Source organism: Papilio polytes, unplaced genomic scaffold (assembly GCF_000836215.1).
Source record: "Papilio polytes unplaced genomic scaffold, Ppol_1.0 DF820622.1, whole genome shotgun sequence".
Lineage (NCBI taxonomy): Eukaryota > Metazoa > Arthropoda > Insecta > Lepidoptera > Papilionidae > Papilio > Papilio polytes.
Genome location: NW_013528582.1, coordinates 1,603,503 through 1,612,914, shown reverse-complemented (window position 1 = coordinate 1,612,914; position 9,412 = coordinate 1,603,503). Strand labels below are relative to the sequence as shown.

The 9,412-nt window shown below is 35.6% G+C and overlaps 2 protein-coding genes across 2 annotated transcripts; both read right to left on the bottom strand.

Annotated features, from left to right (window-relative positions):
* Positions 1-2,099: 2,099 nt before the first annotated feature.
* Positions 2,100-5,825, bottom strand: LOC106110447. The gene is made up of 7 exons (XM_013292276.1): positions 5,741-5,825; positions 4,695-4,718; positions 3,619-3,821; positions 3,392-3,521; positions 3,043-3,216; positions 2,515-2,699; positions 2,100-2,273 (listed from the first exon to the last, which is right to left on the bottom strand). Exons 1-7 carry the CDS (start codon positions 5,784-5,786, stop codon positions 2,157-2,159), a joined length of 879 nt encoding a protein of 292 aa, XP_013147730.1. The 5' UTR covers positions 5,787-5,825; the 3' UTR covers positions 2,100-2,156.
* An 823-nt stretch (positions 5,826-6,648) lies between these two features.
* LOC106110446 lies at positions 6,649-9,406 on the bottom strand. The gene is made up of 7 exons (XM_013292274.1): positions 9,133-9,406; positions 8,882-8,905; positions 8,389-8,591; positions 8,113-8,242; positions 7,680-7,853; positions 7,214-7,398; positions 6,649-6,845 (listed from the first exon to the last, which is right to left on the bottom strand). The coding sequence occupies exons 1-7, from the start codon at positions 9,182-9,184 to the stop codon at positions 6,726-6,728; spliced, it is 888 nt and encodes a 295-aa protein (XP_013147728.1). The 5' UTR covers positions 9,185-9,406; the 3' UTR covers positions 6,649-6,725.
* Positions 9,407-9,412: the final 6 nt, after the last annotated feature.

The window sequence follows — 9,412 nt, the reverse complement described above, 5'->3', positions numbered from 1 at the left end:
CAATTGTCACGTTGGCGGCATACCTGACGTTTATAATTAACTTTAATAATCTATGAACACCCTATAAATCACCAGAAAAACCAAATAGCATTACATCTCAATTATTAAAAGGAGACACGGTATTTGGGCTACCCATTATCTAAGGTGTACTGCCAGTCGTTCTATACGTGCAATCTGTGGATTAGTTACACGCAACGGGCTGTCAGCGGTCTTCGCGTCTAATATAATAATAGCCTTAGGATGCTGCTGGGGCTCCCCCGACACTGCAGTGCGTCAGAGATGTTTCCGCATACGCAGATTGACGGCTTTAATGCCATACTGCGCAAACGGACGGCTTCTCTTTTACGCAGAGTCCGGGAGAGCACCAACAGCATCCTAAAAGGGCTAAGTGATAAGCCCGACTGCCCGATCACGATAGATTGGCTGCGCGGACACATACCTCATATAACATGACCTAACATACCCTGCGGTAGGTCATGTTTTGATTAGAAGTAGTGTTTTAGAATACATGTATTTTTTTTCTGTTTGTTCATTGTATACATTCTAATTACGTTTATTTAATTTTACATGCATTAAATAAATAAATTAATTAAAATAACCCAAAACGCTATCTTCTTGTCACGTTATGCTAAAACATCAATTTTCACTGTGGTTAGAGTTGAAGACATATTTTAATACAGTAAATATATTGGGTTATTGAGCTTACATCTATAGGCATGTTCAAATTAGCGTAGAAAATATTATAAAATTTTTATTATATTGCAATTTTAGTATTATAATATTGTATTTCTTTGCTATTACGAAATCAAGACTTACCGCGCAGTCCACTTTCCAATGCTCCTGTAACATTAACGCCATATTACAATTTGAATTGGTGTATTATTTAAAACATAAACACTGATATGTTAATTCCCAATATTACAGTAAAATTTTCTATTGTATTTATTGTGTTTTTTGCGAGGACGATAGAAAAAAATAAATATCATCTACAATTGTAAAAACCTTCGATAATTTGAAACTCACCAAATGCTCCGCAGATTAGGGCAAAAAGTATAATTAACTGTTTCATTATTGCTTGTTTAAGCGAGTGCAAGTAATACGTGCAGCTTTTGATTAAATTGCATTGATGTAATATCACAAAGAAATTCCTCATATATCAACGATAGATTAATGATAACTATACAGTATGTCCGGGAGGACGAGTACAGGGCAAGGTCACAGATTATTTGTTCAAAATTATGATGATTTAACTAACTTACATCTATCCTTTGTGTCGCGTATAGACCCCTTGTTATTTTTTCACAATTTTGTTTTTTACATATGTTGTTTATTGAATAAAAATCCATCCAATCAATCCAATATATGGTACATTTGAATTAAACGGAATAAAGACATTCCGAGATATATAAGGTAACGTAAAAAATTGCATGCATTCCATATCTTTTGCGCCCAAGCAAAGAAACTTTGGATTGAGATAGATTGGCCAATATCGTTACATTTAGACAAAGCAATTGGTGGTCTTAAGATTACACCTTTTCCGGACACTCTGTATAATTATTATTATTATCTCGTTAATCAATTTTTATCTCAAGATTATTATATAGTCTGCATAAATGTCAAGCCAGCAAATATGTTGTCAATGCATGTTTCATGTTCCATTTTTTATGTAACAACATTAAGTAAAGCATCTTTGCAGTATAAATCCAACGCCATACTATACGTGTAATCAGTGAATTGGCTATGGTGGTGTTCCACCTTAAAACCTCTAGGCGAGGAAACAATAGTCTATAGAAGTTATTGTTAAATCTCTTTGTCAGATAAAAAAAATTGAAATCATGGAGCGTTGGCTCGTGACTTAGTTTTCTCTAATCTTTTATCACATAAATTCGTTTCTAGAGAAAACGTTATCTATTTTTCTTAGCTGACACTAGAATTAGGAACATCGTCATTATTATCAGTCAATTGTTATTTTGAGATAAACTTTTGAAATGCAGTAACTAAATCGAAGATTGTTTTCCTTTAGAAAGGTCAATTAATGAAAACTTTCTTTACATTCACTTTGAAAAATAAAAATAAGGGTAACATAAATGAAACCAGAATTAAGTTATTCATTTTATTGCGGAATTTCGGTTATAAATAACAAAGTTAGGGTTGAATTAATTTCCAGTGCAGTCAATGGTCCAGGGTTTCTCTACATAGTAGGTGTGGATGGTTACTATTCCGGGGTTGTCAGCCATGTTGTAAAGACACTGAGGACCTCTGGGAACGATAGCCTGGAACAAAAATAGTCATTATTATCACATTATCCGGTATCAGAAAGGAGAAACTCTTTATGACACTCATATTAAAACTACGAATCATCTTGTTGTTTAATTTTGAAACAAGGGAACTGCGACAAAGAATGGTACAGATATTAATTACTACAAAAATGTGTAAAATACGTTTGAATATAAGCTATTTTAATAACGCAAATATAATAAAACTGTTTAGTTTTTTCCGTAATTGTTTAGCTACCTGAACCACAGAGCTATCCGGGTTTTCGAACCAATTCTTTTTAGTTCTCTTGTTGAACGCGAGTTTGCCGTGCATTATGAGACCGATGGCGATTGTCTCTCCGGAGTGGCCGATGGGGAACCAGGGCAACAGCTTGTCGGACGCGCAGCTCGTTGTCGACGTCATTTTGTAATAATAGTGACGACCTGAAAAGAAGTGCATTCTAAACTTCATATCTTACTCTTGATTGCAATTTTTAAAACAGATTAAATACAGGCTAAAGCATGCTCTGATAAATTAAACGATTTCCTAAAAATTAATAACTAAAGAAGCAACTATAGTGTTAAAATTGTTTTTTCAACCTGTGTACTAGGACCTCATTGAATACACGAGTAAAATACACTTCTGCGCTTTATGAGCGAAGGGTAGGCATTATTTACTTCTTGTACCTATTTATATTCTACTTTTGCCCGTTTTTATTTCTTATCATTCATTTGTTTATAATCCAAAGTTCATGCTTTTACTACTTTTTAATATCCTTTTGCTCACCCATCATAGGAATACAAGCTTGTATTGTGAAGGAGTTCTTCTCATGGTCACCGCTGTTCCCGGAGACCCGCATCAGCTTTCCGTTGAAGCCCGGCACCCACACAGCGCCCTCTCGCAGAAGAGAAGAGGATTTGATCATCTTACTACGATCTTCCTTGCTCATGTCAAGGGTTGCTGTAAATATGTAGTTAGGAATTATAGAGTTGGTCAAAATAGGCGTATGTATGACAATCGAAAACCAATTTAAAGCAAATAAATAGCTTTTCTCAATGAACTCCTAATAAATATTTTTTTGGATTATAAAACATTTTAATTAAGACCAATGTTCTAGGAAAAACTAAGGGATAACCTTGTGAGACGAAATACTGTTGGATAGCCCAATACTTGAGAGTCGTGCCATCGGCGGTAGTCGCGGTCCATTCTACAAATCCTTGAGTTTTCCAATTTAATGTCGAGCCGCTGATGTCGCTCTGTGCTATCTGTAAAAAAATAGTTAGGCATTAGTTAGTTAGTAGTATATCTTTTAGAAAGTCCAACGCTTAACCCATCTTCTAGAAGGATCCCAGCAATACTTACAGCGATCTGTAATCCGGCAACAACGCCCTCTGGGTCATAAAGTGCGCACATCATGCGGTCATCCGAACAGTACATGACCAGGCTGGGCAGTGGTCCAGACGGCCGGGTGGTCCTAGCCCAGCCCTGGGACTGCGCAGCACTCAAAGTGCGCGGTATCGGAATGAAGGCGTCCGTGCCAATTGTCATGCCGACACCAAACCTGACTGTTGTTATCAATAATTAATCAAATTAACATCAATAAAACCAGTTCTTGTGGGGAATATAAATCTGAAGAGAGCTTCAAGATCAATAAAGCCGTTTGAGCTACAGGGGATATCGAATTTTGTCAGTACTCCAATAATACAAATATTTACATATCCTATCCTAAGATAATAATTTAATTTTATTTTGTTGGTATTTACATTAATGAATTATTTAAAGATAGTCCATCAATAATATAGCGTAGGGTATAGCGAAGTTTGGTGACCGCCCAGGGTGCTTAACAGTATGGGGCGCAACAGTTCTGCGAATTACACAGCCTTACACCCCCCTTAAGGTATGGAAAGAAAAGGAACTTTGAAAAAATTCCGCCCAGGGCGCTGGTAGCGCTAAAATCGCTACTGTCAATGGGGTCAAATCGATTTTATTATGTTTATTTAAAAAAAAAATGAATTACGTAACTGGTAACACGAGATCCTAGTGTGAACACTATCTTTTTTGATAGTTACATCTTTATATTAGATCTTTTTGATGATTTCTTATTTATGTGATTATTAAATAATCAGCGTTTGATTATATTAGTACTATGTTAATGTATTTATTATAATATTTCGTATCACAGATTCATTTTAATATCTATCGTTTAATCGTCGTTATTCATGCTAATATTATGTGAAAGTTTAGATGAATGGATGGATGGATGTTTGCTAAAGTTTGTAGCCTAAACTCATGAGCGGATCTCAATGAAATTTGGCATAGATGTAAAGATAGTCTGGAAGAACACAGGCTACTTGGTTTTGTTTTTTTAATACTACACAGACGGAGTCGCGGGCGAAAGATAGTTAAAAATAAAAAAGTATTGTCTAGAAAAATCTTACCGCGCAGTCCACTCTCCCATGCTCCTGTAACAATAATGTGTTATTTAATATTTCTCTAATTTGAATACTAATTTTATAATTTACATTTACATGGTTTAAATAAAATTGTGTTTGTTTGTAATATCGAGAAAAAAAAACATTTCGGACATATATGCATCCGATTTTTTCTCTTTTTGTGTGTACGCGAGGCCCTGTTTGTTTCTATTAACCACTGGGTCGAGTTTAAGGGAACATCAAAAACTACACATTACACTAAATTTCTTAAATTTCAAAGCATTTTTTCATATACTTATACTTTATGATATTAGTTACACTTATTTCACACTATCACTTCTTTTTATCGCACAATCTTCTGAAAATGTGAATCATCGTAATGGCCGCCATCTATTATTTAATTTATGATTCAGAGTTTATAAGTTATGACTGAATGAATTTAACACTTCGTTGTTTACATTCACACGTTGGATTGAAGCAACATTTACGTATGGTAGATTTATTTTGACACACATTTTCACAATTTAGTACCAATTAAATTGTATGAAGTGAAGAGGCAGTGTATTTTAGAGTGATAGAGCCCGCTTTAACATCTTCGCACGAATGGGTCGGCTCACCCGGTGCAATACCACGACCACACAGAAGACAGGCGTGAAGTGGGAGCAATTCCGCGTTTCGTCTGATGAGTATGGTGCCGGAGACCCAACTTTAGTCCCTTTCACCTTTTTTCTCATAAGAATAGGGTGGAAAGGGAACGTGGATGTGACGATGGAGGAGACGTATAGGAAGAGGAAATATCCTCTTTATGTGAATGTTTATGGGCAGTGGTCGCTTCGCCCTTTGGGCAGATTTAGGTAGTTGTTGCTCGTTTGCTCGTTTGCCTTATACTATAAAAATAGGCTCCAGCCTAGGGTCCTAAGGTAGAGCTGGGCTCTGTTACAGGAGTAATTAATTACAAGGCGCAATATGTAATTAATTACAAGGGGAAGGCCTTATACTTATTGTGCTAAAAAGAGTGAAGAAATGAAATTATTTACATAATTACAACTTACCAAACGCTCCGCAGATCAAAGCTAACAGAATGAATAACTGCTTCATCTTTGCTTGCAAGCCACAGTATAAAAAATTGTGCAGTCTTTTTTTCTATATATAATTGCAGTGGTGTATATTTAATCAAATCTTTAATATCAACTATGGATTAAATGATAAGAATTATATAATTACAACGTTACCTGATTGATCTTTTGTTTATCACAAGGTGATATTGCGCTTGTAGGGGTCACCAAATGCATATTACTTCCATGTATTTTTATGGTTTCTGTAACAACTATTGTTAACGCAACTTCACGATTTTCAAATTTTGCGTGAGGGTAAAGTGTATTACAAAAGTGTACTTTTTCTTTAGTGCCGGAGAGAATTTTCCAAAGATACCCTACCCCCTCTGAGAGAAAGATGATGTGGGATTTGACCCACTAAAACTCGGTGGACATTATCAAGTGGCATAGGTTCCGGGATCTACTCCAGTCAACCTAGCTCAGTAATGAGTTCCAGTATCTCTATTGTCTTTTTTTGATGTATTTGTATCGTCATAGCCTAAAGAATTGGACTTAGCGATGTTCAGATGGTGGGTATGATGCCAACGTTGTCATGAACAGCCTTCATCTTAGTGGTTACAAGTATTATTTCTCAGCGTAATGCTGCTTATTAGAAAAAGCATGTATTGAAGATTTTGTTTTCTTACGTAAGGTTGTAGTATGACGGGGAAAAATAGTAGCTTGTACAATATCAGTATATTGTTCAATTCGACAAGCGAAATCCTGGTGATATGAGTCGAAAACTAGTACTTAATTTCAGAATAAACTATTCTGAGAGATATTGTGGTTAAACTATTATTTCTTGTTTAAAAACTGTTACCTTTGTTAACCTTTTTCATAATAATGAAGGATAAAAAAATAAACAGTATTATTTAGTTGACTTTATTTCTTTAAGATTGCAAATCACAATATGCAATCTCAAATAAGTAACTGTGATTTGAGATTATTTGTTTTCTAGACAGCCGATGAACCAGGGCGCCTCCACGTAGTAGATGTGCATGGTGACGAGGCCCGGGCTATCAGCCATGTTGTACAGGCACTCAGGGCCGTGGGGAACGATAGCCTGAAACAGAAAATCATTAAAAATTCCAAATCCCAGTAAAAAAAAACACAAAAAAAAAATTGCTACAAAGTAAACTGCTGGCAGGATATAATTGGGTTGAGAAATCACAATTTTAAAGTAACTAAATAGTTTATTTTATCTTTACTTACTAATATTATAAATACGAAAGTTTAGATGGATGGTTGTTTGTTAGAGTTTGTAGCCTTAACGGGTAAACGAATTTTGATTAAATTTGGCGTATAGGTTACTTTCTGTTAATTCGACGCAGACGGAATCGCGGGCGAAAACTAGTAGACTGATAAATCTTATTAAAATGGCAACATCTTTCTATTGCTATAATTTTTATAATTTCTATTGTTTTAATTTACCATAACTGCCAATTTTCCAGGGTTCTCAAACCAATTCTTCTTAGTTCTCTTATTGAGGGCCAGTTTTCCGTGCATTATCAGACCCGTGGCGATCGTCTCTCCGGAGTGGCCGATAGGGAACCAGGGGTACAGCTGATCCGATGCACAACTTGATGTTTCAGTCATGTTGTAGTAATAGTGACGTCCTGAGACAGTAATAAAATATTATGAAGTAAGAAATACATGAAAATGAATATAATTAACCGCAACAGATAGTCTAGGTAGACCTTTGTCGAGTTTGTCTTTTTTTAGGCAAGTATTAGAATATCTTCTGTTGTTTATTAATTTGAATTATTGTGCGCAATTTGAAAGATGTGTTACTATATATTTCGTTACATGAAAGAGAAGAAGGATATAATTTGTTGAAGAACAAACGAGACGGAGGTATAAAAGTTTTATCGGCCTGCTATAAAATGGAATTCATTACCCATCCAAGGAATGCAAGCTTGTCGTGTGAATCCGCTTCCTTCTAAATCTTCAGCTTTGGCCGAGATCCTCATCAATTGGTTGTTGAAGCCAGTTACCCAAACAGCGCCTTCACGAAGCAGTTCCTTCGATTTAGTGATCTTCATACGTTCTTCTTTGGGCAAATCTAATGTTTCTGTAGAAAGGAGTATAAATTTCAGTCTTATGAACGATAGACGCATAGAAAGCGGAAATGTCCTCTTTATGTGCGTCTCCTCCTCCGTTGATTTAAGGTAGGCAACGCATCTGCAATTGCATGTCTATAGGTAGCGGTCCTTTGGCCATTTCGGCAGATTTAGGTGGCCGCTCGCTCGTTTGGCAAATGTATACCATAAAATTTGTATAAAAAGTGGCACACTTTTGGAAAAATAAAAATATTAATAAATTTGTTAAACCTTGTGAGACGAAGTATTGCTGAGTAGCCCAGTATTTCAAAGTCTCCCCATCAGCGGTTGTCGCTGTCCATTCAACGAAGCCTTGAGTTTTCCAGTCCAACGTCGATCCGCTGATATCATCTTGGGCTACCTGTAATGATTAAATTCAATATAAAATAGAATTGTCAAGACAGTGGACAAATCTCAAACTGACTGCTTGTATTTTGATGAGAGATTTTTCGGTTAAATATTTTCTAAAGTAGCAATATTGTAAAAAGTACATATAAAGTTACATACGGCGATCTGTAAGCCTGCAATGATTCCATCTTGATCATAGAGGGCGCACATCATGCGGTCGGGCGCGCAGTACATAACGAGGGAAGGCAGCCGGCTGGAGGGCCGGGGGGTTACAGTCCAGCCCTCCGACACTACCTCGTCCACGGTGCGCGCAATCGGGATGAAAAACGTACTGCCAATGCCCAACCCGACGTCGAACCTCACTGAATGCATAACATAAGACAGCATATAAGACAGAGGAACAACCGGATATGACTGATTTTGTATAGCTATGTCTATATATTACCCAATTCCTTAATTCGAAGTTAAGGGTCAAGTTAAAACTTTCTTTGGATGATATTAATAAAGTTTTTTTTATTTATAAATATAGCATGTAGTCTATGTTTTAAAAATACCAAACACGTTTGACTACAATTAACGTGTTTTGTTGTTAATTAATCTGATATTCTATATGCGTCTAGTTACGTGAAAACTACATTTAATTAAATCTTACCACGTAGTCCGCTCTCCCATTCTCCTGAAAAGACAAAATAAATATGAATAAAACCGTAAATTCTAATAATTTAACTTTATTTACTTTAACAAATATAAGTTCAGGATCCATATAATAATAATACAATTTAATATTTACTTTATTTAAATTTTTTAACAAATACGATTCCTCTTTAAGGAACTACGTGAGTAAATTAATTTTAAAAAGTTTGGCATTACAATGTTAAAACATATTAATTCCAAATAACTTACCTAAAGTTCCGCAAACTAAAGCCAGGAATATCACTAGTCGTTTCATTGTCATATCTTCAAATCACAGCAAGAAATAAACGAATTAATTTATCGACCTAATATATAATAGTTATCCATAGTTAATCAAATATCCACGAAGAAAAAAATATGATAAGATGATAACGAAAAGATTTATCTATTCGATTACCAAAAGTAACGTAATTATTTTGCTTAACTAGTCACTACTAGCTGCGTAGCAACAGGCCATTAGCAGAAGGTACTTAGGGTCCTTCAAGAACCG